General features: G+C 37.7%; 6 protein-coding genes across 6 annotated transcripts in view; 3 read left to right on the forward strand and 3 right to left on the reverse strand.

The window, feature by feature from the left end:
- Positions 1-73: 73 nt before the first annotated feature.
- LOC110378566 (myoneurin) lies at positions 74-8,718 on the reverse strand. Its single transcript, XM_064043638.1, has 13 exons — positions 8,334-8,718; positions 7,708-8,073; positions 7,433-7,506; positions 7,097-7,211; positions 6,678-6,865; positions 6,346-6,578; positions 5,749-5,935; positions 5,398-5,581; positions 3,669-3,811; positions 3,328-3,591; positions 2,775-2,866; positions 2,271-2,367; positions 74-1,976 (listed from the first exon to the last, which is right to left on the reverse strand). The coding sequence occupies exons 2-13, from the start codon at positions 8,036-8,038 to the stop codon at positions 1,899-1,901; spliced, it is 1,986 nt and encodes a 661-aa protein (XP_063899708.1). The 5' UTR covers positions 8,039-8,073; positions 8,334-8,718; the 3' UTR covers positions 74-1,898.
- Positions 8,719-8,832: 114 nt separating this feature from the next.
- LOC110378571 (low molecular weight phosphotyrosine protein phosphatase) lies at positions 8,833-10,072 on the forward strand. The gene is made up of 4 exons (XM_021337894.3): positions 8,833-8,995; positions 9,262-9,449; positions 9,533-9,694; positions 9,772-10,072. The coding sequence occupies exons 1-4, from the start codon at positions 8,956-8,958 to the stop codon at positions 9,853-9,855; spliced, it is 474 nt and encodes a 157-aa protein (XP_021193569.1). The 5' UTR covers positions 8,833-8,955; the 3' UTR covers positions 9,856-10,072.
- A 392-nt stretch (positions 10,073-10,464) lies between these two features.
- The window catches only part of LOC110378530 (ornithine aminotransferase, mitochondrial), a 93,544-nt gene continuing 76,243 nt past the window's right edge, over positions 10,465-27,765 (forward strand). The window contains exon 1 of the mRNA XM_064043640.1: positions 10,465-10,468. The gene's annotated coding sequence lies outside the window, so the exon portion shown is untranslated. The remainder of the gene's footprint in view (positions 10,469-27,765) is intronic.
- On the reverse strand, positions 12,017-14,547 carry LOC110378567 (uncharacterized). The gene is made up of 5 exons (XM_021337889.3): positions 14,085-14,547; positions 13,401-13,586; positions 12,871-13,195; positions 12,522-12,780; positions 12,017-12,319 (listed from the first exon to the last, which is right to left on the reverse strand). Exons 1-5 carry the CDS (start codon positions 14,448-14,450, stop codon positions 12,055-12,057), a joined length of 1,401 nt encoding a protein of 466 aa, XP_021193564.3. The 5' UTR covers positions 14,451-14,547; the 3' UTR covers positions 12,017-12,054.
- Positions 15,283-16,869, forward strand: LOC110378568 (lipid droplet-associated hydrolase). The gene is made up of 2 exons (XM_021337890.3): positions 15,283-15,613; positions 15,825-16,869. Exons 1-2 carry the CDS (start codon positions 15,430-15,432, stop codon positions 16,532-16,534), a joined length of 894 nt encoding a protein of 297 aa, XP_021193565.2. The 5' UTR covers positions 15,283-15,429; the 3' UTR covers positions 16,535-16,869.
- Positions 17,130-27,382, reverse strand: LOC110378569 (alpha/beta hydrolase domain-containing protein 17B). Its single transcript, XM_021337891.3, has 5 exons — positions 27,248-27,382; positions 26,535-27,167; positions 23,606-23,738; positions 23,411-23,528; positions 17,130-23,320 (listed from the first exon to the last, which is right to left on the reverse strand). Exons 1-4 carry the CDS (start codon positions 27,265-27,267, stop codon positions 23,445-23,447), a joined length of 870 nt encoding a protein of 289 aa, XP_021193566.1. The 5' UTR covers positions 27,268-27,382; the 3' UTR covers positions 17,130-23,320; positions 23,411-23,444.

Here is a 27,765-nt window from a genome sequence, read left to right on the forward strand (position 1 = left end):
TGAGCCTTATTTGCGATTTTAAACTAAGGTGTAGTTTACCTCATATTGTAACCGATAAAATAAAACTATGAAATGTATTACAAAAAAAACATTTATTAGGTACTAGTATATAGCAAAATCTACAATTAAACACAAAGCAACCAATTAAAACTATGATTAATATAACAAAACTAAATAATTGATATGTGATTAATTAAAATTTGACTTAGTACATCTATACTGTGCGGACTGTGATAGCAAATATTACACTTATTCGTGGCTTATTTAATTAATTAAACAAAACAAAAATATTAACAACCAAAATAAAACTTGTTTATAAAAATAATTTTGAAATACATCTACATACATCCAAGTATACAATTTCAACAAAACGATTTCATGATCATAATTTGGACAACAGTCTCAAAAAATAAGCAATCTCACATTTACCTTGTATATCCAAAAATATAACTTCTTATATACAATCGAAGGTGGTCAGACTAAGTATGAGCTCGAGGCGCCGACGACCGACAGGACATACAGACAAACAAGATTGCGAGGCGCCTGGAACAAACGCGCTACACTTTGCACAGATTTTGCACAGGGTTACTGCTGTCTCATTCCTCTTAGTTATATACTATTGTAACAAGAACTTTCTATTAGGGATAGTCATTTTCCCATCACAGAGTACAAGATATCTAACTGAGTAAGTAACATGCTCCGGCAAATACAACCGCGAGTACTTAACATCTAGCGATTAATTAACATTAATTAGACATTAATGGTTATTTCATAAACACTCATAGTATCACAAACATTCAGTTTTTATACTAATTCACTACCGAACTTACATCTAAAAGGCATTTCCAGAGATCATTACTTACTTTAGAAATTTTGAGTGAGCAAAGTTTACCCAATTAGAAGTTTAAAGTTTACTACATCTTACATTTATTAGTGAAGACAATAATTATTTAACTTGTTATGTAACATTTGAATTTTAAAGAGAATTGTCTAAACGAGACTTAAAAACTTACTATATAGGTTTTACATAATCATGCTCAATAATAGTTAAAGAATGAAAAACTACTGAAAACGTTTTCATATGAACACTTACGAATCATTATTAATCCGGGTATTATTCTCTAGTGTGCGGTTAATTTTCTCCTATCAAATGATTCCTTAGCACTACTTAAATACGAACAATATTATTGTACATTTCGTCCTCACATTGCCTTACAAATTACATTTTATAATGATTATTCATCAGGAAGCCAATTCGAAAAATTATAGCCCAAAAGTTGTGGCTTAAGTTCAACAATTACACATCAAAGTATTAGAAAATATTGCACCCTAAGACTAAAAAAATCATGTCTTTCGTATATAATATAGCTATTTAGCCTAAACATTACATTAACATTTTCGAGATCATCGAGTAGTTGACAAATACATTAGGTCTTCGCTCCACAACACTGAGACCATCTTTCATCAGTGTTGCCATGTGATGTTAGGTTAGTGAAGGCCTGATTCAGTACAATAACTCCGATGAAATGCTTACTGAAATGTACCTGGCAACATTATCACTCGCAGTGATATAATAGATTACTTTAACATAGCTATAACAATGACTCGCTTGTAGCAGCCTTTATAAGTCAACTTACCTACTGTAATCATTAGAAACTGTGCCTTTTTGAACTCAATTAGCAATCATGATTATTTTAATTGGAATTTGAGTATGTAATTTGAGTGATATGAAATACAATCATTATATTTGTATGATTGTTAAATAATCAATTCCAATCACACTCTTTTATAAGTTTTAAACCGTTTTAACTTCTTCAAAGGTTTTTTTATGAAATTGATCACTGATAGATAAAATCTACTGGAGAGGCACAGTTTGAAAAATTGTAAAATCGTATGATTTAAGGGAGTTCCTCCCCGTTCATGAGAAGTACCCTGAAAGACGACTCGTCCGCGGCGTCTTCGTACATTAACTCCTCCTAAAATAATAAGAAGGCTAGTTATCTTGAATTTTTTTTATCAATGAACTGCAGTTGCTTTTTATACGCTATATTTATGTTGCTGATGTGTAAGAAGTTCTGATTATGAACTTTTGGTACTTAAAAAAAAAGTATTTCAGGCATCTCATGTACTGTACTGCTGCAACGCAGCAAACCAATATCTGGCTTTATTGTTCGAGTTTTAGACCTGATGTCTACTTTTTATAAAAGTTTTTTGCTTGTAAGGATGAGGTATAATCATGAAATAGATGTCTTTATTGTATAGTAACATACCTGCATGAGATCAATGGTGGGATGGGCGTCGATGAGGCACAGGTCGGAGTCCAGCGTGGCGCCGCCCGCCACCGACAGCGAAGCACCCACGATCTGCCTGCACACACACACGTACACTATTTAGTAGATATTATATTGATTTCTGACACTTACGCGAATATTAGACATTTAAATAAAACTACTTTTTTACTTTTAAATAATATAATATAACCGCGATAAAATCCGTATTACTTTCATTTTATGTCATGACTTCAGTCCATATTCTGAAAAACCTATTGAGAAGACAAACGCTTTAGTCCCACCAAGGTAGTGATTCGTACATGCGTCAACTTGCAACTTGAGTCAGATCGTTGCAAAAATAGTCTCAGATTCTACATAGTTTTGTAGGCTATTTATACTATTTCAATGCAAACAGTAGGTAATTGGCGATGTTGCACCCATGTCCAGGCGAACCTATGAACTCAATAAATGTACATATAGCTTACATCATAAGAAAATACTCACTGGCTGTCGTCGTCGATAGGCACATTCCCGTGTAAGAACAGATCGCTACGCACTGTGTACACATCGCTGCCGGAGCTCTCTGTTCGCTCCACCTAGTCAACAACAGATGCCATGATTACCTTCATACAGTTAAAACCTTTTTCTGTAAATTAAAAGTGGCAGTAAAGAAATCAAAACAGATTACAGTGTAAGCTCTATATAACAACAATGAAGGGACTGTTCATTTTATAGCGTTATTAGCCTCTGCCAGCGGTTTCAACCGAAACCTCTGCACCTCTGAAACCAGATAGAAAGTAGCTTCCCTCGATAAATGGGAAATCTAACATTGAAATATTTTTTCAAATCGGTTCCTGAGATTAGCGCGTTCAAACAAACTCTTCAACTCTTCAGTATCTAGATGAAGAGTTGGCATTAAATATAGATAGTGTATGGAAAACAAGCTAAACCAACTAAAGCCAACTGATTTCGACGCTTCAGGGAGTTTGTCGTAAAATCGAGGGACGTTACATGGAGTCTAGTCTACAGTGTATTTGAATTTAGAACATGGACTCACATGTACGTCATCATCGAGCACGTAGTGTGGGTGTGTGCGTGACAGCGGCCACGTGCAGTGTGTACGAGCCGCGTGCCACTCTCGGCCGGCGCCCGCCCACTCGCGTCCCGCCCCCGCGCCCCCCGCACCCGTCTCCGTCGCCCCCGCGCCGCTGTCCGTCGACACTTCGTCCTCTACGAAGCTTTCAGGTTGCTTCTCTTCAAGTTCGACGTGGAGTGTTGCGTCCTTTGTGGTGTCCTGTGCCATCTCGCCAGGCAATGTGACCTTGAAATAAGATTTTATATTTGACAAAACGAAAGTGACATATATGTATGTAAAGACTGTTTGAATCGAATTCTCACCAAATAAACATTGTTTTCGACTTCACATAAAGCCGCAGATGGATCCTCAGCGTTGGACGCGACGGCAGTTTTTTCATTCTTTCTGTGGACTTTCTTCATGTGCATGTATAAGGAACTCATGTTCGTGAAAGACTGTTCACAACCTGTAAAATAAAAAATGAGTTGAAGAAAACAAATTTTAAAAAATCACCCGCAGTTTTTAGCTTATTTACACTTCTTCGAGAGACAATACATAAATAAAAGTTTATCTTTGTCTAGGTTACTATTGGGAGGATGTACAAGTTCATGCATCAATCTCCTTTAGGTACATGGTGCGATGGCAAGCCAAGTGACCTTCACATGACGTCAGAGACATATCAACTTTGTGAGTCGTTGTACGGGACGGGATAGTATAAGACCGCAGGAGTACCGGGGTGGGTGCAGAACCTGGGCGCGCGTGCTGCGGGCAGGTGGTGGCGGGTGCTCGCGGCGCAGGAAGGCGGCTAGAGTGAGAGTAGGCTAGAGTACCGGGGTGGGTGCAGAGCCTGGGCGCGCGTGCTGCGGGCAGGTGGTGGCGGGTGCTCGCGGCGCAGGAAGGCGGCTAGAGTGAGAGTAGGCTAGAGTACCGGGGTGGGTGCAGAGCCTGGGCGCGCGTGCTGCGGCAGGTGGTGGCGGTGCGGCGCAGGAAGGCAGCTAGAGTGAGAGTAGAGTGGGTGCAGAGCCTGGGCGCGCGTGCAGGCTGCGCACGGGCAGGAGGCAGCTAGGTGACCGGTGGGTGCAGAGCCTGGCGCGCGATGCAGAGGCAGGAACCGGTGAGAGCTAGAGTACCGGGTGCGTGCGCGGGCGGCGGCGGTGGGCGCAGGAAAGTAAGAGAGCTAGAGTACCGGGGCAGCATCTGGATGCGGCGGCGGAGTGCTCGCGCAGGAAGGCAGCTAGAGTGAGAGTATAGAGTACCGGGTGGGTGCAGAGCCTGGGCGCGTGCGCGGCAGGTGGTGGTGCTCGCGGCGCAGGAAGGCAGCTAGAGTGAGTAGGCTAGAGTACCTGGGTGCAGAGCCTGGGCGCGTGCTGCGGGCAGGTGGTGGCAGGTGCTCGCGGCGGGAAGGCAGCTAGAGTGAGAGTAGGCTAGAGTACCGGGTGGGTGCAGAGCCTGGGCGCGTGCTGCGGCAGGTGGAGTGCGCATAAAGGAGTAGAGAGTACCGGAGAGCCTGGGCGCGCGTGCTGCGGCAGGTGGTGGCAGTGCTCACGGCGCAGGAAGGCAGCTAGAGTGAGAGTAGGCTAGAGTACCAGGGGTGGCAGAGCCTGGGCGCGCGTGCGGGCAGGTGGTGGCAGGTGCCCGGCGCAGGAAGGCAGCTAGAGTGAGAGTAGGCTAGAGTACCGGGGTGGGTGCAGAGCCTGGGCGCGCGTGGCGGGCAGGTGGTGGCAGGTGCCGCGCAGGAAGGCAGCTAGAGTGAGAGTAGGCTAGAGTACCGGGTGGGTGCAGAGCCTGGGCGCGCGTGCTGCGGGCAGGTGGTGGCAGGTGCTCGCGGCAGGAAGGCATAGAGTGAGAGTAGGCTAGAGTACCGGGGTGGGTGCAGAGCCTGGGCGCGCGTGCTGCGGGCAGGTGGTGGCAGGTGCTCGCGGCGCAGGAATAGAGTGAGAGTAGGCTAGAGTACCGGGGTGGGTGCAGAGCCTGGGCGCGCGTGCTGCGGGCAGGTGGTGGCGGGTGCTCGCGGCGCAGGAAGGCGGCTAGAGTGAGAGTAGGCTAGAGTACCGGGGTGGGTGCAGAGCCTGGGCGCGCGTGCTGCGGGCAGGTGGTGGCGCGCGAGGTGCTCGCGCAGGTGCTCGCGGCGCAGGAAGGCGCGGCCGCACGTGCCGCACGCGTGCTTGCGCTCGTCCGTGTGTCGCCGCGCGTGTCGCACCAGCTTGCTGGCCGAACGGAATGCCCAGCCGCACTCCTGTATAATAAATAAACAATGTCAGAAAACACCATCTATCCATCTGCTTAGCCTTTCCCAACTATGTTTCAGTCGTAAATGTATGTAGATTATTAAATCAAAAATGACATAGTTGGGAAGACATGACAGATGGTAATGACATTACTAGCTTGCGAATGCATACGCACCGGGTACCGGCAGACGTAGGGGCGGTCGCCGGTGTGCGCGCGCGCGTGCTCGCGCAGGCGGCAGGGCAGGCGGAACACGCGGCCGCAGCCCGGCCACGCGCACGCCAGCCCGCCGCGCGCGCACAGCGACGCCGTGTGCGCGCGCAGGCCCATCGCCCAGAAGAAGCGACGCCCGCACACCACGCATCTGCACCAACCAGTATATCACGTCACCCCATGCAACTTTAAATGTAAGATGAAGTTGAAAAAAAAATGGAAAATCTAGGTAGAATTTTTTTTAAGGAATTTTTGTGCTTCTGCTCACGACTTCGCCCGCGTCGTGTTCGGTTATATCGCGTTTCCAAGATAACTATTCAAAAGTCCAGGATAAAAACTATCCTATGTTCTTTCTCAAGGTCAACTCTATCTCTGTACCAAATTTTATTAAAATCAGTTCAGTGGTTTAGACGTACAAGCATAACAGACAGACAGCGTTACTTTCGCATTAATATTAGGTAGGGATTGCACATAAATACATTTTAATACACAGAAAACAGAGTAAACTCTGTACGGTGGCAGGCTTAACCCAATGTTGAATTGTCTTACAGCTACCCTTACCTATACTGAGCATCTTCCAATGTATGATCTTCCTCCAAGTGTTTGAGTAAGTCTCCCCTCACTTCAAAGATCCGCGGACATTTCTCTTCAGTGCCATCATCGGCTGACTTCTTGACGGGACACTCGTAAGTCATCTGAGTCGGATTACGATATACTTGTCTGTTGTGCGAGTTTTTGTGCTTACGTAACCTTTCTTCACTCCAAAACCCTTTAGTGCAATTCGGATGATCACACTGAAATGTAATGGCATATTACAGTACCATTTACTAATTATGGAAAAAAAATCCACATCATAAAAAGTACATAATCAACAAATAATTTTACAATAATACCTTATACTTGACAGCTTTATTTGAGTAGCAATCAACAGCAATGGTTTGTGTAGGAGTTGCCAACACAGACCATTGCTTGAACACTTGCTCATATACATCCTTGACTTTTTGATCTGTCTCTGTGACAGGGGGTAACACAACCACTGAATCTACTTTTTCTTCTATATTGCTTGATTGTTCCTCCCTACCTGTAAATACAATTTTAAATTACTTCTGCACCTATTTTAGACTTGTCTAATATAACACAAGCATTAAAATTCATAGAATTTGAAAGAAAATACACACAAAACTGTTAAATACCTTTTACACAACCTGCAAACATGTGTAATTTTTACTCCAATAGCTAGTGCTATGATTAAACTTATTAAATCAGAAGTTTCAGTACGTAGTAGGTATTACATTCATAATTTTATGCTTACCATTGTCTGTTATAATATTCATAGAATTGTTAGTTACATCAAAGCACCATTTTGTTTTATCTTCAGCAGTTTTATTTTCCATTGATTCAGTGGTGTCATAAACTATAGGTTGATCCTGCAAAAGAATATAAGGTGCCAATGTGTGTTTGAAAAGATATCTAAGATTATAATAACTTTAATGAATAATAATAATAGAGGAATTTCTTATAGGTCCAAATAGACCAAAATCAAATCCATTTATTCAAATTTTACTACATAATATGTAATTCTTTGGTAATTTACAAATAATTGGTACATATAATTTGTAAATTGGTTTTATTTGTTATTACTACATACCTGTTCAATACAGCCATCACTATTTATAAAAGATTCAATATTGAGTGAATTGTTATCTAAACTTCTTGCTACACCTGAAAACATAAATTATTTATATTTTTTAATAAAATATATTACTCTGAATAAATGCATATATCATGTTTACACACATATATTCAAAATTAAGTCTTCAGTTATTGTACATAGCCAATAAGTATAAAAGGTTATTCAATAATTAGTTATGAAAGTAGGAATAAAGTGTATTTTTATTTTATGATTTCAATATGATTACTCACCATTTATTTCTGTAATAGCATTGCTACTTAAATTGGCTTCTATATCAGTCTCCAATGTTGTCAACCCACTCTGGTCTTCACAGTCAGTTAATGTCAGCTTCCATGTTTTTGCTTCATTTGTGTTTGTTTCATCAAACCCTAAAATGTTGTCCAGGCCACTGGATATGTTTGTCTTGTCCACTTGAGCCGGCCCAACAACAGATATTGCTACTGGAGATTCATAATTATTGGATATGTTCGGTTTCGGTGCAGAAACCTTACCTTTTCTTCTGAGAATGTTTGGTTTCTGAAATTTTTTTTTGCTAACATTTTTTTCGTGTGATGCAAACATAATTTTTAAGCTAATTTCTTCATTGAATGACGGAACTGAAACATCAGATCAATTTATTATTAGGTACCTACCAAACATAATTCTTTACAACCATCACCAAAATTCCCATACATTATATAAATCCTTTATCAGAATATAATAACAAACAAACACAAACGAAATGGTACAAATAAAATGAATATTTATATTATTTATGGCTGTAAGAAATGTGATAATGTTAAAAAGAAATGTAACTTGTCAATAAATGCTACCCACCCAGAAGCTGACAAAAATGTTTACATTTTGTTGTCTTTACCTTGTGATCACATAGAAAGAAGGCGTATGATGTACTAAATCTGACCAGTGATGAGTCTTGTGCTCTCTGTTCAAACGAATTGTGCTATCCGATCCTGATGGTGCTTCAAAAATTTCATCGCCACTCTTGCAATAATTTAGAACCCCTCTTCTATGCGGATAAAATGTTACATACTGGGTGCTGCCAATGTCCTGGAGGTTATAATTTAGTACTTATGGATAGATAAATCTTTGCATTTGCTTAGCGTTCATGACGGCGTTGCTTGCAAGTTGCAAAACCAAATCAAGCAAATGTGAATGTGAAATTGAAATGTCAATTTTGACGATCTAAAGCTGAGAAGAGTGACCACAGAGTACTTCATCGATGTGACCCGCGCGCTTACTGTGCCGCTTACCATAAACACACATTAGTTTTGCAAGTTTTTTTGGCGGAGCAAAGCGATTATGAGTACTATGTCAATGTCACTCTCCGTCATGTCATTGTCATTATGGCATGGATAAGATGTCAAAATAGTTTGTCAGCTGTTGAGTATAATAATTCCACTTTTCCATTCCATTCTTTATTAATATAGATTGAGAGTCAAGGTGATAAGTGCATTTGCATTTTACAAAATAAGGACAATATGTCAGGGGAAAAGAAAAAGGCGTTATTCATCTGCCTTGGTAATGTGAACTTATAACTGGTGATTTCACATTTTAAATGTATCTTCTATAATAATGTTATGATAATGTATAAGTTTTACCTCAAGAGATTACGCGTCCATATCGGCTAAGGTTATGAATAGAACAAAAAGGAACTAAGATTTCCACAAGACAATTAAAAGCCAGGAGTTGATAATGTGTTCCATTTTACAGGTTTTTAATCTGCTATCAGTCTACTCAGACTATGAGTACTGATAGCAGACTAAAAACACAAAGAAATTTTACAGGTAATATTTGTAGATCTCCCATAGCGGAAGGAGTGTTTCAAAAAACTGTGAATGACATGAAATTGGGTGATCAATGGGAAATTGACAGTGCTGCTATAGGAGGCTGGCATGTTGGCAATCCACCTGATTGGAGAGCCTTAGACACTATGAAAAAGCATGATGTTCCATATAACAACCATGCTAGACAGGTAAAATATTAATAAAATAATGCTATAGTTCTTTGAATATTTTAATGTCAAGAATTTTAATGTTTACATAATGTTTTTTTTAGATAACTACAGAAGACTTCAACCACTACGATTTTATATTTGGTATGGATGAGGCAAACATGAAGGATCTTTCAAAACGAGCTCCGAAAGGAAGTAAAGCGAAACTCCTTCTCTTTGGTGACTTTGATCCTCAGGGTGATAGAATTATAAGAGATCCATACTATGTATGTTTAATTACTATTTAATTGATTTTATTTGACTGTTATTCAAAGTTATTAATTAACATTGTATTTTTTTCCAGGACAGTGATGCAGTAGGTTTTGAAAAGTGTTACCAGCAGTCATTGAGGTGTTCTAAAGGGTTTTTAGAGAGCCTGCAAAAATAAATATCTCCAACTGTTCATTGTATACACTTTGTACACACCAGATTAATAAATTATAAATATAGTTATGTATAACTCCTGTATTTTTAAAACATTAAGTAGTCTATCTTTACACCCACTTTATTGCATATTGGTATCAAATTAGAGTTGGTTTAAATATTGATATTATAAATAATGAAATACATATTCTATATAATCATGAATCTTTTCTACCATTACACTTATTGTCTTTTACTAGAAATTAGCCTATATCTAAGACTACCCTCGGCACAATCCACTGCAGCTTTACTGGTTAAACCAGAGACATAACTGGGTACTAAACAGGTAGAAAGAAATGTAAAATTTGATTGTAAATCCTTGGTTTTAAGGAAGTTTAAAAACCAAATTAGAACTTCTTCTCCAATTGCTGGCTCCAGACATTGTAAACAGAACATATCTTTCTTGTTTAAATATCCATCAGATATGATTTTTCTACTTATTGGATCCTTTCTTTGTTCATTACTAGGTGCTTTAGTTCTGTGGTGCTGCCGTGGGTTGTCAAAGCGTTTTTCATTCAGGTAAGCGGGAACACGGGGCAAATCTACATATTCGGCTGAAAATACCGAAACATCGTTAATGTTTTTTGACAAGACATGCATTACAATCGAAAATTAGATTTAAAACAGGTAGTTACTTGGTAACTCATCGTCGCTATCGAGTATGTTTTTCAAATCGTTCGAAATAATTTTTGATGATCCCTTCATTGCTTGGAAGGTTTTTAAAATCGTATTTTTTTTCAATATCGCTGGAAAATAATCTAATGTGAAGAATTGTATGTAGGTATGTGTGAAAAACAGCCCAATTTAAACTCCTAAATCAAGGCCTTTGATGTAGGCTCAGAAATGCAACCATAAAGTTATATTATGTAGTCTTTGACTGCAACCAGCAATTTTATTGACCTGCGCAAATGCGCACTGCTGCAGCCGGCCGGCGCGCAACACACACACAGCACACAGTGATGCCATTAAAATTGATTTATCTCCCTCGTTCGTGTTGTCATTTCCCGAAATTATATTATTGGAATAAGGGATGATTTATATTAGGCCGGGGCGTGTCGTGTACGTGGCTCTTACGGGGCACGGATGTGAAACGTACATAATTTTGTATGAAGCAGTTTATATTACACAGTGCATGATCCGTGGCCCGTCAGGGCCACAAACGACACGGCACGGCCCGGCCTAATATAAATCAACACTAAAGCCTTTTTTTTTAGCGACGTTAAAAATCATCAAATGACCCTCCCGCTGTGGGTTAGCTGCGGTGAGGGAGTGTCAGACTCTTACTGACTAAAAGCCGTCGTAGGCCTTTTATGTACCAGGGCCGCGGTATCTCTTTCGAACAACCCGCAGCCCCGGCAGGCCCTGGCCCTACTGGGCCCCGCTGGGGTAACCCTAAAACATCTATGCATAGGTATACCTTTTATTTTAGGTATACATAGGTAATATTGTTGACGAAGTTTCTGCTCCCACCGTGAGTAGTGAGTTGAAGGCTTACGACGTGGCTTGGAAATGTACATGGAAAAAAAAGTTCTCAAAAAGTTATACATGGCGTTGTACCTACTACGTGAGTGTACCTTAGCCGACTAAAAGAAAAACTGTGCCGATGAGACCCAAGAAATTCAGATTTCTGGACGAATTGTTTTTAAAATCTCTCGGTACATTATAATAATCTGACTGACTTCTTTTCTCCTTTTATTCCCTATTTTTTATTGGTGATCACAAAAACGTTTCGTTATAGGTACGACTTGAAAATTATGACGTTGATAAGGAATCTTTTCGTTCCTTGCATTCACGTACCTAGGTCAGCGCCATCTAGTCACCAGCTAGGAAAAGAATGAAAGAGAATCTCTCATTGTGTGAAAAAACTGCGATTAGGGTCGAGGAGGTATATTGGTAGGTAGCACAATGTTTGGTTCTATTTTTTTGTTTGTAACTACTGAACCGATACGAAAAATTATTTAGCTGTTGAGTTGCTAGACTAGGAACCTTAATGTCATACCTAAGCTATATTCTGTCCGGGTACTGGAAAAAGTTCAAACTGCGTGACACAGCCAGTTACCTACCTACCTATTTGATATAGACCTGGAGACTCAAAATCGGGCATTGACCTTGAAATAAAAGAAATATTAAATTAAAAAACTAATATTTATTAGTAACCTTTGTCTCAACTGTACTTCACCTCTTCTAGTTCTCCATTTTCGTTTAATTGTAGCGTTCTGAGACGACGCTTACGAAACTTTTTTGCCTGGAGTTTAACTAAGGCGCGATCCGCAATATCAGGTAGAGGCTTTTTTAAATACCCAGGTATTTTGCAAACTACTAGTCGAGATACTGCATATAGAAACCTATGTGTCATTCCATCTGGAAATTGCTTCACTAAATCTTTCCATCGAATGTCAGTCCAAACTTCATAAGATGAGGACTTCAATCTGTAAAGTAAAAGACACCAATCAATTTAATTTAAAAATAATTTCAGGATTGATGTAACTGACAGTAAACACTTGTAAGCATCAAGTACATAAAGGTGTGTTGCCTAGTCATTATCATATTTTATCAAATGGGGTCATTAGTGTAAAGGTGATTGATGATGATTATGATGGTGTGAATTCTGGGAATTGAAATAAGAATTACCTTTTGAATACCTGTCTCCTCAATTTGTTTATTTTCAAAGTCTCTTTGACGAATATTTGAACATGAAGATATGCATACCAAAATGCTTGTATGTGAATATAATGATGATCAAATTTCTTTTCAATTTTCAACCAAACAGATTTATCAATTTTTCTGTACTTCAAATCTTCAAGAGGTAATTCTGTATATTTTAGGAGTAACCTAAGAAGTTTAGTAGCTAGTGGTAGAGTCCATTTTACTTTCTTCTTTTCTGGTTTTCCTGAAATTCAGATTGCAATGTAGTTACATAAATTATGCTTCTTACAACTAACTATTACAATAAGAATATTAATGATATCATATAAGTTACCCTGAAATAGTTGCTCTAATCTCTTGTATATTCCTCTAGGCTCCCTGCATAAAACCCTAGACAACAATGTTACAGAGTTGTTGGGATGGTGCGTAAAGCAAACTTTCATGATTTTTTCTTCAACATCAGAGTAAGGGCCTTTATTGGAGCCTCCAAAATAAGTCATTATATGTCTGAAAACTTGATAAATTGTTCTTTCCAGTCCTCGGGCCAAATAAGCAACAACAAAACGTCTTGCTAACTCAACAGGTGTATTTGGAAGCCGACTTTTATCTTTGTTTTTCCAACGAGCCAAGCAAATTAATTTATCTGGAACTCCATACAGCTGCCCAAAACAGATTGTATAAAATATTTCTTATATTCTGTAAATTCAGTAAATAAATCAAGCTGCTAAAGAGAGCTGTGTGTTTAGGCAAAATATTTAATTGCACATAAAACACCTCATTATTTTAACATTCTTATAATTCTGTACAATCTGTACATAAATTATGAATATTAAAAAAAACCCTATTCATTAAAGTATTTCATACCCTTCTGAATTCATCCCAATTCTCTTGAATCTTCTCTGATTCAGCTTTACATATTGTGTCCGTCCTGTATGGTTGCTGTTCACTTTCATTATTATTATCTTTAAGTGGCCTAGAGAGTGAGTTAGATTGTTGATACCAGGGTTGTTCCCATGTTATTTTTTCTCCGTGCAATTTATATACCAGTGTCTGAAAAAAAAAAACAACAAACGTTCCATATCCTTTACTAGAATAGAATTATTAAAACCTTATTTTCTAAAACAAGGTGTCCTTGGAAACTGGCACACTAATACAAACGATAAACAATAAAATCTTCTCTGTCTGAGTAGGCACTTAGCTTAACAACCTTTACGACTTTTTTATTTATTAATTCATTTATGAGAGGTAGCTTCATGAAATCATCCTACAAAACATTACACCATTTAAATATAAATGTGATACAATAATAATATAAATGTGCTTAACTAATGTGATACAATAATAACATTTACCAAATAAATTGACTTGTTCTTTTAAGCAGATGTTTATTTGTGTTATATGGCATTTAATGAAATAGTCTTATCAGAAGTTGGTATAACTTTAGTTAAGTGCCTACTCAAAAGGAGTACTGTTGCAAAAATTGCGCAATATTCTTGCAACAGTAGCATAGGTGCAGTGGACTAGTATATATTGATGGCAGCAATTTACCTCCATGAAGAAATAGTCCTCGTCATTCAGTTCTCCTAAATACATAAGTATTCTATCCATACAAGATGGCTCACTAATATCGTCGATATCTTTTAGTATATCGTCAAGTTTCATAGGTTTTTGCACCCTTCTCACCGGTACCGCAGCATGACTTTCTTCAGATTCAGAATCTGTATTTATTTCCTCCTTAGACAAATACTTTTCACCTTCTATACCATTTTCTTTTCGCTTCTTTACCGGTGGTGATGACGGTGATAGCTCGTCTCCAGATTCCGTGATGGAATTATTTTTTCTTCGTCTCTTTTTGCCTGGAGATGGTGATAATTCATGATCAGATGCCATGATTGAATTATGGTTTTGGACCATAAAATAATAAACTACATAACCGCAATTGTGTTATTTTGACTCTCGCTCACACACGTGCGTTGCGTGTGTCAGTTCCTGCATTCGTGTCACTGTCAGGAGTCAGGCGTCAGTCAGCTGTCTATCCGTCAGTTTGTGGGCCCGGCCCTGCGATATTGCCGCGATTTGTATCGCAACGTATAGTTGACCTCAAATAGCCAATGCAAATAGCTCGCATATATTTCGTAAAAACAAGTACAGTACACTTGTGTTTAAAACTTATCGGGACGTTTGTCTCGTATTTGTTTTGACTCCAATTAAAGCTTCTTGGTTGTTTTTGTGTGCTTGCTTAATTAATCTGTGGTGTTTGGTTTGCTTGTCATGTCATTCATTCATAAGTGGACGTAGTTATGCAGAAACGTTCCAACCCACTGTACGCGTAAATGCTTATATCTCAAATTAAACTTGAATTTGAGATTTATGCATTTACGCGTTTCAGTTGTATTCTTTTTTATTCTAACTAGTAAAGGTACTAGAGGTTTTATTGTTGAATTATATTGAGTTTAGATAACCATATGCTAAATTTTAGGCTGTTCAATCATAATAACTCGATTTCGGGTGACTTGTGGGTTGGAACGTTTCTGCATAACTACGTCCAAGTAATCACGAGTGTCACTGTCACCGCGTCATGTTTTGTTTGTTTGAGTTTTAATTTTCATAACTTTCATAGAAAATAGAAATGGATCTAATTTATTATGTATAGTCCTCGTAAAATAAGTTATTTTTTAGTGACTAATATAATTCAAGAAACACACTCGTTATTTCTGCAATCCCACCCTCCTATGATTGTATAGTTACTTTGTATCGTAAAGATAAAGCGAACGCTAGGTACCTATCATAAAATATGATCCCTACGTAACAATCTATAAAGTATTCTAATCACTAAGATATTGTCCTGCGATATTGTGTCTGTGTAAATCGACGACGCGTTTTGCACGTTAAAATGAAGAATGAATTCTTGACTCTAAACCATGTGCAAACACATATAATTACTTATGGAGATCCTTTTCACTGTAATGGAAAGGATGTCATTGTTTGTATCACTGGAAACCCAGGTATTCCAGATTTCTACATTGAATTTGGCGCAGAATTATATAAATCAACAGGATTGCCTTTGTGCATTATAGGTTAGTAAATTTTATTCACATTTTATAATTCCCATAGTTCCATTTGTGTAAAAATATAATAAAGGAACATCTGTAATCAGCCAGAGTAGACTTTTGTAGTTTATTGAATCTAACCTTCAGCCTTTTCCGTGTGAGGACAAATTTTAATGTTCTTCCTATTAGACTTTTTCTGCCGATAAATCTACTGATGTACTGATTTATTTATTTTTAGGTCATGCGGGTCACGATGTAGTTCCAGATGAACAGTCCAATATGCTGAAAGGTCAAGAGCACCTATTTCACCTTGACGGTCAACTTAAGCACAAACTTGAACTTATCAATACTTATATTGATAAACAAAGCAAAATACATTTAATTGGTCATTCCATTGGAAGTTGGTTAATTTTAGAACTACTCAATGATAATGAAAATTTGGCGATGCGGGTTAAGTCTGTTAATCTGTTATTCCCAACATTGCAACGAATGGCAGAAACTAGGAATGGCATTTTTCTTAATAATTACCTAAGAAAAATACACAGTGTATTAATATTTCTGTACCTTCTCGTAAGTGTATTGCCAACAGTTATAGTTAATTTCTTGATAGCAGTGTATTTAAAAATAAACTCATTGCCTTCACACTACACAAAACTCATTTTAAAGTTTTTAAATCAAAATGTTGGAGAAAAGATACTTTTTTTAGCTTACAATGAAATGGATCGAGTGAAAAGTTTGAATGTTGATGCATTAAATAAAATAAAGCACATTGTTAATGTAATTTATAGTAGTCATGACAATTGGGCTCCAGTATCATACATGGAGGACCTTCATAAATGCCAACCAGAAATCCCCATGACAGAAGTAAATATAGACCATGCATTTGTTTTGAAATCATCGAAAACAGTTGCAGATATGGTGGCTCAATTTATAATCACAAAAATATAATTACTTTTGCAAGTGTCTCCATACAAAATGGACCACAATGTTGCAAATAGAGCAAGGCAGGATGTAGTTTATATAAGATGAATAATTAGTAATTTGTATAATATTCATAGTGCAACCTGTGATTATGGGGTATTTCACATTCCTTTAACTTAATTGTTTAATTGTATCTTGCAAAAGTGTAATTTATTGCCATTTACATAGATTCAGTGATCTCAATTAAAAATAGAGTTCTAAAATAGGACAATTATGTATACTATTACTTTAGATAAGTAGTGGGATTGTGTAGAGGTTTAATAAAAAATATCAATAAATTAGGTACCTACCTATTTAAAAAAGTGATGACTTTTATTTAAAAAGTGAATACCATATTGCCTATGTATGGTAGGTAGTTTTTAAAAGAATCTAGGTAGGCTAGGTGTGCAGCTAGCGAACACTATCTATAGAACTCTAAAACTTGTTTGAATGTGCTCAGGATTGGACAGGAGTAACTAACAGGGTGTTGTTCAAATGTAATTATTCAAATAAAATGAATAATCTAGACAAAGGCAGGCCTGTTACTAATGAAGTATGGAGATCCTAAATAATAGACAAAAGATTTCAGATATGTGCAATTTAATTAATTTATTAAAAAGTAAATTACCTCTTATTGTACAATTTAGAGATAACATTCATATATAATCATAAAATAGCCGTCGAGACCAAATAAACTTCTTTTCCTGTACATTCTTAAAACAAGTAGGTACCTACATATTTCTTTCAAACTGGATACATAATGAGTAAGGTACCTAATGTTACACACGCTAGTTCATGCTAGAACTGCCATTATCCAATGCATACCAATCATATTAATAAATTGAACTGCCTCCCTACATAATCATTCAGACACATTTTTTAAGTGTAGGTATGGGTAAATAGGCAGGCATGTCAAAAACGGGTCTAAGTACTTATCTACTTTTGCCCTAAAAAGTAAACAATTTTGACACATATTTTCTAGAATATTTCATGGAGAATGCAAGAGTAAATATTTCGTGAGACTCAATTTTTAATGCCTTTTTTTTCTAATATCTCGTGCCAAGTTTGTTGACGCTTTAGAAAAAGAGTAAATAGGTAAATGAAGTTTTAGGTAAATTAACTTTCCCCATTTGTTTAAAGACACACCTGATAAATCAATTCTAATGAATAGGTAAGGGGCCTAAAGTTCATTCTTCTGTCATCTTTTGTCTTTTATGAATTTGTGACCAAATCAACGAAAAATAGGTACATGGCAGATCTACATTGTTTAGGCGGCGGTTCCACTAAGGCGGAGACGCGCGGAGCGGAGAGGAGACGTGTGGGGATCGACCAATCACATTACATGCAAAAGACGAGATGTGGATTTCATGTAATATGATTGGTCGATCCCCATACGTCTCCTCACCGCTCCGCGCGTCTCCGCCTTAGTGGAACCGCAGCCTTAAGGGCAGGTGTAACTTGTGAGGTAATGGCACTACAATGTGAACAGCGTTTTGGGTCCTACATAATATGCAGGTACATGTCAATATAATGTAACTACCTAATTTGATTATAAGTATACCGTAACGTTGGCCCTAGGTATAATTTTGGCTCAAACTTAAACTGTCTACCATTTCGCAACCATACCATCGTAGGTCCTTCAGTAACTAATAGCGATTAGCGATGGGAAGGAACATGGCAGAAAGTTCTCGAGTTGGGCCAAAAACCCATTTCAACGGCAAATTTTAGTTCCTCCAGATACAAAGTAATTAATTTTAAATTTTTTAGATATATTTCATAACAGGCATTGGAAAATTAAACAAAATATTAAAAAAATAGTAGGTACTCATCAGATCACAATAATTTACTTGGTCAAGTTTTAAAATCTATTACACTCCACTAAGTAAGCGGTCCTATAAGTTAAGATGAGGTTTACAGTCAACATCGAGCCTCGTATAATTATGGCTTCCTATCGAAATTCATCTCTTTTTTATCATGTGCTTTTGTAGATGTGTCACAATGTTTACCTACGCGTGTGCTCTCTACCGTTTCGTTTTTAGAAAGTGACCGTTACAGCAATAAAATTGGACACATTTATATGAAATGATCAAATAACATTTTAGGGGTGTGAGACACACCATAGAATCATTAGTTATAACTGAGCCAGTATTACCTATATCTAAACATTACATTCAGCTCAAAACTAAATTAAAAAATTAAGTACTGCTCTTCTACGCAAAAATAAATGAATACAAAATTTTAAAGTATGTCATACACGACATCAAGACTGCAATAAAATGGTAGGTGAGTATACCAAAGGGACACGCTATTTAAACTCCAAAGATTGTCATGATCATCAACAATTTTGTACACAGATCGAGGCAGTCAAAATGTTATTGAATGAACCACCAATAGATTCCATCATCCTAAAGATAAAACGATAATGATAATAGTTACATAAAATGATTTGATAACCCTTCGAGCTTAATTAGGAATACTCAAAAATTTGGATACAAGGTGAGCGTACATTGGACTAGCAGTAATGAACAATACATAATTTGCGAAATAAACACAGAATTAACTAAATAATACATAAGTAGTCAGATGTTAGATTTCATTTTCTATTAGGGATCACATGGATACTATTTAGGTATGACTATGTTATTAATGCTTTGTATTCAACAAGATATTCCTACAAATATTGAGTTGAAGAGTTACATGTTATAGTAATAATATTACGAGACACGTCCTCCTATTAATAATCACGGCGAAAAGTTAGTTCAAGTTTAACCCCTTGAAAATGTTATTTATAGGGAACTTAATCTGTGACTATTAGGTAATAAGACTTTGTTTGGCACTGTGAAGAAAAATGACTTATTCTGATGTGAGAAGAAAGCAAGTAGCTACCGCAAACGATCAAGCGAGGCGGCGATACTACTTATGTATGTTTTTTTCCAGACTTTCCTATGCATGCGTGTTGCTTATGTTTTATTTGCTATTTTTGAGCGGTGTAGTCTAATCAACGGATTTTATGAATTGTATGCTGCTGATAACCGACCCAAACAGCCATATAACGGCATTGTACGCCTGCAATGCAATTTCTCAAATTGTAAGCGTAATAAAAACGACACGCTTGAATTAATATGATTATGTCACGCTAGTAGGAATTAGGTACAGTCAACTTCAGGTCAGTGGTAACAGTTTTAAAGGAAAATCGTACTTATTACTATTGAGTTAAGGTGCATGACAGTTACCACTGATGTGCGGTCTACCGTACAGTCTTAAAAACAAAAGAATCAATTTGGAAATTATCAATGTTAGGACTTGTTATTTCTTTGATACTCAAACTTTCACTAAAAGGTAGCTATCGAAGTTTATTACGAAGTCAGCTATGCACAGCAATTAGGAGGCCGGTTAACATACATTACAGTTGCCTGTTGCAGTATTTTAGGCCTAGCATGCGCAGTTTGGACAACAAGTTTGTCAGGATTGGACTTAAGGCTTTAGGTATAAGACCCAGCAACGGCCATCATATTAGCAAGTAGCTACATACATAATTGGCACTTCGATATTTTGAAGTAGGAACTTTCGTATACAGTTGTATTAAAATGCAAATGTAGGTACTAAGTCCGTGACTGACCAGCAAAAGCCTGGCTCATCGATAACACATTAACTTTTATCGGCAATCTGCATGTACTACCACGCTTATCGACTGACCTTTTATCATTCATGGATTTATATAACGTTTTACATTGCTGCATTTATTCACTCATTTAGGGCTTAATAATAATGCGATAAATGTAAGATGAAATACCATGCGTGGCTACAATTCGAATAAAACAATTCTTGCGCTTGCGCATATATCACTAAACCCAAATGTTCAGTACATAGTTAGGTGTTGAAGAAGTTAACAAAACGATATCTGACTTTACACTGGTACCAGTTGTATAAAAACTACCTGCCCCGATTCCTAGAAATTTGTTGTTTTATAATAAGTTTTATCTGTCGCTGCAGAACAACATTGGAGTGTAAATCTTATACAAACATGAGAATATTTACAGACGTGAATAAAATCATATCATCATTAATTCATAGATACAGTGCTTGGCAACCTAATAAGTTATGAACGGAGTCCAAGATCTATAGCCCTTTTAAGGTTGATTCTAATTTGATTTAGTCATTTTTAGGCGATGTATTTCCAAGTTATATATATTTGTTATATATATATTGTTATTGTATATTGTTATATATATTTGTTTAAAATCATGTAATTCTCTTCATTAGGTATGTACCTACAATTCACTTCCAAAAACGTATGTATTATTTTCAAAAATGAATGTATGGTCAACAATTATGTTCACGCACCATAAAATGTTCCCAACCGAGCTCGTTCAATAATTTTATTCAAACGTATTGATAATTTGATACATTGACGTCAGTACGTTCGATCATTGTAGAGACCAATAAACTAAGTGCGGAAGTAACCTGCAGAAGATACCAATTTATTACGATTTATTGTACTTTAGTATTGTTCCACTCAACCTTACTACGAGTTCATTTCTTGGTTATATAAATAAATCAGCAACCGTGTATTACACGGATGGCACAAGCAGATATCTAACGCTTAGGGATAGGTACATTAGAATATGAATTCTTGAGAACAATACACGCGAATAATTCCAACTTTCTTTTGGTGCGCATCATCACATAACAGCATCCTTCATTTTAATAATGTAATCTAGTTTGAAGGTAATATGAGATACCTACTACCTACCTACTCAGAGCAGTAATGTCATACAATTTTATAATACCACATCGAGAGAAATTGAAGGTCCGGTTAAATGAACATTCATCCTTGCAAGAATTACAATTTGCTTTCTTTTAATAACATGTTATTTAATTCTGAAACACGTACGGTCTAAGTCATATTATGATAAGTACTAAATACGATTAATGACGATAAAATAACGCCCAAAGCTGCTTCCAATAACGGTTTTTAATTTGTCATACTTTTAAACTGTATGATCGGGAGCATCAAAGGAAATCTGCTAATTGGATTTCATTATAACATGTTCGTGGAATGTTAAGATAGAAACTGATCATGCCTATTAAATCGATTTAATATTTAAATATGCTTTAGTATTCTGCGTTACAATCAGATTTTTATATAACAACTATAATTAATATGTTTAATTCATATCTAAATATATTTACAGTTTATGGAAGATGTACTACGGACTGGTGAAAATGTAAGAGATTTACCATGGTATTGTGCGTTAAGTTTTTTGTGACAATAAAAAATAATAGATCAGTGACTATATATATTAACTATTTTTTTCATGTTTGTAGTTACAACTGTTTTTGAAATACTACTGCAATTGAACTTTGTTTTTAAAGAATTCTTTCAAATGATGTAGAATATCTAATTACGCACAACCTCTCGAAGTAAAAGATAATTATACAATATTCATGAAAAACATTCATTATCATATCATAAAACGAGCATACTTTTTATATTTATCAAATATTATGATACAGTACAATAATAAATTTTGAAATCTTAACACTAAAGGGATACAAAATTCGCACTAATAATACTCGTACATCAAAAAGGGACAACACACACCGTACACAAAACGATTCCTCCCTATTGGCAAACGCGACGCGGCTGCGCGGGCAGGCTCCTCACACTATGTCGACGTCCGTCACCTCAACAGGTGGTCTCCAACAGAGGATCCGCTAGCTTCTTAACTCTGTCACCATCGACTGAAGTGCATATCATTTTCTGCGAAGCAGACTTGTAAAGTCGACGCGGGCGCTCTTCGTCGTCGGAGAGAGCGCGCGGAGGAGCGCGGGGCCGCAGCCGCGCCGGCGACGGACGCGGCGAGCGCGCGTCGCACGTGCACTGCGCGCCCAGCGACCGCGCCGCGCGCGCCTGCCGGGCCCAGCTGGTTCGCCAGCACTCGCAGCTTTCGTTGCCGCACGTCTCGCATACGACCGGCGAGCGCCGCTCGAGCTTACCTCTTTTAACGGTTGGAACCTCTCGTTTTTGCTCTGAGTCAGACGCCGCGCGAGCAACGTCTTCACGGGATGCTGGTTGGTCGAGTGACTTTTTGGGGCGCAATGTGGGGTTTCTAACCCAAGGATCGAGTGCTCCGCGGCCAGCGGTTCGACCACGGCTATCGCCAGCGTTCAGATCGATTTCGCTCATTTTGCGCCACGGATTTCCTAGGACGGAAACGGCGTCGCTGCCAGAGCGATCACGACTTCGCAAACGAGGTTCGGTGCCATCGTCCAATGCAAGCGACGAGGCGTCAGGTGATGAACGCTCGCTACGAACGATCCGCGGCAGCAACACAGTAGGCGTGGTTGCCGGCGCGGGCAACACGATCGCAGGCGACTGTGGTGCTGCGTGCGACGGGGAAGGCGCTGGGGAGGCTCGCGGCCGTTCTGAGTGGGAGCGCGCTCGCGGCGTATGTGTGCGACTAGCTGGGGTCACATCGCTAAGAGATCGCAAATGTATCCGTCTTCGCACACATGTGGGCGAGTCAGTATCGGTCACGTTTATGCTGATGTTATGCGCGACGGATGGTTTCAGATCGGCAGAGCCTGTTTCGTTATTGTCTGTTTTATTGTTTTCCTTATAATTGTGTGGACTCACGGAGCCGTTAGCGTTCGCTGAGTTTTTGTTGGGGCCGGCCCGGCTGGGCCCGGCCCCCGCTAGCTAGAGGAGTCTCTCTGTCGCTGAACTAGAAGTGCCGGAGCTCAGAGTCGATGCGGGATTTTGGTCGTCACCTAAAATTTCAGAATTTTATGAATTCATTGTATTTTGGTGTACTTATTTTGTTATCAAGTAAAGGCTTAATAATCACGTTAATTATTTACCTTGAGTAGTCTGGCCTGGGGCCGGCAGTCTTTGTCAGTTGAGCAATTCCACTGAAACGAAACGCTTCAGCCTCTCTAAATATTGATTGAAAAGTTCAACATCATTATGTCCAGCGCCCTGAAATGTGAGCGAATGTTAGCAATTGCAGGATTTTCTAGTAAATAATACATTCATGTCATGTATGAATACGTTACCTCCACCCATAATGGTTCAACGGCACGAGGACAGCGTTCATAAATCGCTAGTCCGTGCGAAAAATCTATCACCTCATCTTCAGTTCCATGAATAACAAGAACCGGAGAGGTTACTTTTGGAATTTTGTCGATACTGCAAACAAAAATAATAGTTAAATCTAAACGTTTAATAAAGGTCTGGTAAATTACGAAAGGCTAACAACATTTCAACAATGAGTTGAGACTTAAGAAGGATTAACGTTCAATCAATAGCCTAAATCAGTAGAATAGCCTCGGACAGGCATGAAGGTGTTTGTCCTCTATACGATCAAAAACCGTTTATGAGATTATAAAGAAACTTTGATAATTGAATTGGACACGCTTTCATGAACATTATCGTGGTCATGTGACGATTGCCTTTACGGAGTACTTGAGTAGAGAAATGAATCTTAATCGCATCATCATTCTTTACGAAAAAATAAACAATTACAGTATATGAATGTTCTCAACGCCTTATTGACGTGATGATTCGATACTTATTGATGATTCGTGATTCACTTTATAAATATGGATCATATAGATGCAAACAGGTTGGATGCGTAATTGGCGTATGGTATGAATATGGTGCAGTCAGTCTTTATACTAAAGTGTGTGGATTTTTCAGCAATTAAGTATTTATACTCAACATTGTTTTTACTACGTTGAACCTGAGTTTGTATACGGTTACTCAATCCAGTCATTCATCATAACATACTTCGGCAGTCGGGTAAAATTAGACCGGCAAGTTCCCGTCGTTATTACGAAATCCACGGCTTCTAGCTGTCGAACTGATAGGTTTATTGGAAGCGCCGTCATTGTGAGAGAGACGTGAATCTTGCTTCTTTTATATTCTTATACTGAATAGATTTTTCGTAAGTGGCGTTCTCAAAAGATGCCACATCCAAAATGTTTAATGAATAACAAAAGCTGATTGCCGGTATCAAGTGACGTAGGCGATTCACTGTAGACTCCAGCCAACTGGTCGACTGCATTATATTGAAGTAATGAATACGCAATCAAAATACTGGATCGACTAGCTGATGTTATAACAGTTTACAAGTATTAAGTATGTACGTATTAAACTACTCGTTACGTGCACTAAAAGACAGCTGGCAATTCAACGCTAAATGGTTATTGAGGGCTGACTAAGTAAGCAACAACTGAAGCGAAAGTGGTCAATTGGAAAAATACTATGTCTACTTGGTTTCTTTCTACCAACAGGATTTGATGATATTGGTTTATTTGTACTAGATACATGCAATAGAATATCTACTTGAAGAGCAAATTAGCGAATAAAACCGTAATGCGTTACAGTACATTACCATTCAATAAAATATTTTTTGAATGGCCCATTTTTTAATAAGTGCGCTTTACAAATCAATAAATATTATAGTGAACGAGGGTTTAAAATACAAAACTCAAAAATGTTGTAGTTTTGCTCCGTTCTAGTAAAACAACAACAATCATTCATCTATAGGTTCGTCTAGTAAGTATACTCCAAGTAGGCTCATAACAACTCAAATGCATAACCGAATACTCATTATGATTCTAATTTATATAGGAAATCCATAAATGTAGTGAAATATAAAACTGTTTTACACCCAATTTTTCTTTTTTATTGAGGTCACTCGCCAAAAAAAAAAACATTGAGTACAGCATTGTGGTAATGTCCATAATAAACAACGCTTTTATGGATGCCTTCCTTGACTTATGAGTATGAGTTATATTCTCAATAATTTCAAATATGAGTAGCAAAATGTCCTAAATATTGTGTTAATGATGTTATCTATGCTGTGCAATCAACTAACGTACGTATTACAAATAAAGTTATCAGGCTAAAATCAGTACCACAACACTGATAATGCGATAATTTGTGTGTGAATCAACTCTGTTGTTTTATTATGATGTTCAATGTTTTGAACTTATAACTGAGAATGTGGTGTATTGAGTTATAAAAAACATTTAATTGGCATCTACATAATAATATTCTACTACACAACATTTATTAACGATTAACTTTTTGTATTTTACTCTATGACAAATGACTATAGCTATTTTAGTAAATGATATGAAATTATGTGGGTTGATTTATGTTATTTATCAAGACTAATTAGCCCAATACCTATAAAATAAAAATAGTGATAACCGGCTGAAAAGAGAAAATGTAATACAAACAAGGTCAAAATAACTGATTAATTAAAAATGTTGCAAGATTATGATTATGTTACATAACTTGTCAGACTTGATTTCATTATAAGAAATCAGGTACAATAAAGTATGCAAGTGTAAATGTTTTATTGAAAAGAAAAATATATAGCTGAAAATAATTACTTAATATGCATATTCTTATAGTTTGAAACTGAGTAAATACTAGGGTATCCTTATTCTCATTAAAATTTTGATTAATCATCACATTCAAAGCTAATTAACTAATTCTATTAATTAAAATTTTTAATTATAATAAGATTTCAATAATTTTTGTAAGTCTAATAATTTCCAAGATAATTGAAGTGGCATGCTGGTAGTATAACTACAAAAATTATAAAATCATTAAGGTTGGTAGAATAGTGTTCAAATTTTGTTCAGGTATCAACCTGATTTACACCTGATCTAACTTTTTTTTAAGTGCCTTCCTAACTTTCTTCCTATACAAGTTTGTTTTATTCATCGTAAAAAATTATAACATTTTGGAAATTTTACTACCCACATTAATACAATTTATTTTAAAATTAATGAGTGTCAATTTTAATTAATTATAATTAGTTATCCATTAGTTAAACATAATTAACCAGCACACTTTGTACCAAACAGTTACACATACCGTCTACATTACACATTCCTACTGATGAGTCACCATAACAACTGAAGATAGATAAAAAGAAATAATGTTAAAACTATAGGAGGTACTTACCTGGGAAAAGCGTCAAAGAACCATGTCCTTTTGGTGTTAGGGAAGGCAACTCTCATACCAGACATGAGTGGAGAGTGCAACACAACAGCTCCCACTTCGTAGCGAGCAGCTAAGTCCACTGTTGGTACCGTTCCAATGCTTTGTCCATACAATATAATGTTTTCTGGGCTGATGCCATACCGAGTCCGAAGCGCTTGCCACGCAGCATCGATGTCAGCGTACAAATTCTTCTCTGACGGTTTTCCACCACTCACACCATAACCAGAATAATCATAGCTGAATATGTTACAGTTTATTCTAGTCCCTAATCCTAAGTAGAAACTGCTCATCTGACCGAGATCTACGGCATTTCCATGTGAAAATAATATCGTAAAGCGTGCATTGGGGCTACACCGAACAAAGAGGCAAGCTATTCTGTTGCCTCTCGTAGTTCTCGAGTAGAAGCCTTCGATATTCTCCTTTTCTCGTTCTGAGTATTGCCATTCTGCTCGTTCGGTCAGCGTCAATGTGAATTTTGATCCTGTCTCATCAGGTGTGAATGCATACGTAGGTTCTGGAGGCAGAAATGCGAGCTTAGCCGCGATTTTCCCCGGGCATGGTGGACAACAAAACAGGCAACAGAGTTCACTGAAACTTAACCCGTTCATGATGAATTTTTACTAATACTCATGAGAAAATTATTGAACACTATCCATTACAAAACCACAACTCACAAATTCCTATTCCTGATCATGGCGAAAATAAAAGATTTCACAAAATTGACAGATAGTCAACAGTTTCGTTCAGCCATGACGGCAATGTTGCCAACTTGCCAACGTCATTACTTTGTAACTTTGTAACGTATTCTTGAGCCTCCCCTACACTACTTGGGAAGTTGAAGTAAAAAGGAGAGTGTGGAGGGTCCATAAGAGCGGAAAATTTTACTTCGTCCAACTTTGCCTCGCCTCGAACTACTTTTATTAAAAACCCATCTTACCTGATCTACAGAACCTTGTTTTCTAGGGGGCTTACAGCTTACTTGTTGGTAATTTTAAAACAAGCGAAGTCTAAGGATTGGACAATCAGTGGCGGCGTAGCATCGGGTGGCACCCGGGGCGTACTACCTATTGAGCACCGCCCCAAAAAAAAACGACAAAATATAATCAAGGGCTAAAATTGTAAATTAAAGTACTTAAAAATCATGGTGCTTTTTGCTAGGTTTATCATAAAGAAACCGGAGACAGATCGAAGC

This window comes from Helicoverpa armigera, chromosome 3 (genome assembly GCF_030705265.1).
Source record: "Helicoverpa armigera isolate CAAS_96S chromosome 3, ASM3070526v1, whole genome shotgun sequence".
Lineage (NCBI taxonomy): Eukaryota > Metazoa > Arthropoda > Insecta > Lepidoptera > Noctuidae > Helicoverpa > Helicoverpa armigera.

What these genes read in the sequence shown, in the direction of transcription:
- LOC110378566 (XM_064043638.1), bottom strand. Translation starts at nt 8,038, where the DNA reads ATGTTTGCATCACACGAAAAAAATGTTAGCAAAAAAAAATTTCAGAAA. An exon ending in CCTACGTCTGCCGGTACCCG is followed by an intron (nt 5,582 to 5,748) that starts GTGCGTATGCAT and finishes TTTATTATACAG; the next exon opens with GAGTGCGGCTGGGCATTCCG. An exon ending in TGCTCGATGATGACGTACAT is followed by an intron (nt 2,867 to 3,327) that starts GTGAGTCCATGT and finishes GTTGTTGACTAG; the next exon opens with GTGGAGCGAACAGAGAGCTC.
- LOC110378571 (XM_021337894.3), top strand. Translation starts at nt 8,956, where the DNA reads ATGTCAGGGGAAAAGAAAAAGGCGTTATTCATCTGCCTTG. An exon ending in GGCGTTATTCATCTGCCTTG is followed by an intron (nt 8,996 to 9,261) that starts GTAATGTGAACT and finishes GAAATTTTACAG; the next exon opens with GTAATATTTGTAGATCTCCC. An exon ending in TTATAAGAGATCCATACTAT is followed by an intron (nt 9,695 to 9,771) that starts GTATGTTTAATT and finishes ATTTTTTTCCAG; the next exon opens with GACAGTGATGCAGTAGGTTT.
- LOC110378567 (XM_021337889.3), bottom strand. Translation starts at nt 14,450, where the DNA reads ATGGTCCAAAACCATAATTCAATCATGGCATCTGATCATGAATTATCA. An exon ending in AGGACTATTTCTTCATGGAG is followed by an intron (nt 13,587 to 14,084) that starts GTAAATTGCTGC and finishes TTTTTTTTTCAG; the next exon opens with ACACTGGTATATAAATTGCA. An exon ending in AGGAGACAGGTATTCAAAAG is followed by an intron (nt 12,320 to 12,521) that starts GTAATTCTTATT and finishes TTTACTTTACAG; the next exon opens with ATTGAAGTCCTCATCTTATG.
- LOC110378568 (XM_021337890.3), top strand. Translation starts at nt 15,430, where the DNA reads ATGAAGAATGAATTCTTGACTCTAAACCATGTGCAAACACATATAATT. An exon ending in ATTGCCTTTGTGCATTATAG is followed by an intron (nt 15,614 to 15,824) that starts GTTAGTAAATTT and finishes ATTTATTTTTAG; the next exon opens with GTCATGCGGGTCACGATGTA.
- LOC110378569 (XM_021337891.3), bottom strand. Translation starts at nt 27,267, where the DNA reads ATGATCAGGAATAGGAATTT. An exon ending in ATGATCAGGAATAGGAATTT is followed by an intron (nt 27,168 to 27,247) that starts GTGAGTTGTGGT and finishes GAACGGGTTAAG; the next exon opens with TTTCAGTGAACTCTGTTGCC. An exon ending in TTCTTTGACGCTTTTCCCAG is followed by an intron (nt 23,739 to 26,534) that starts GTAAGTACCTCC and finishes TTTTGTTTGCAG; the next exon opens with TATCGACAAAATTCCAAAAG.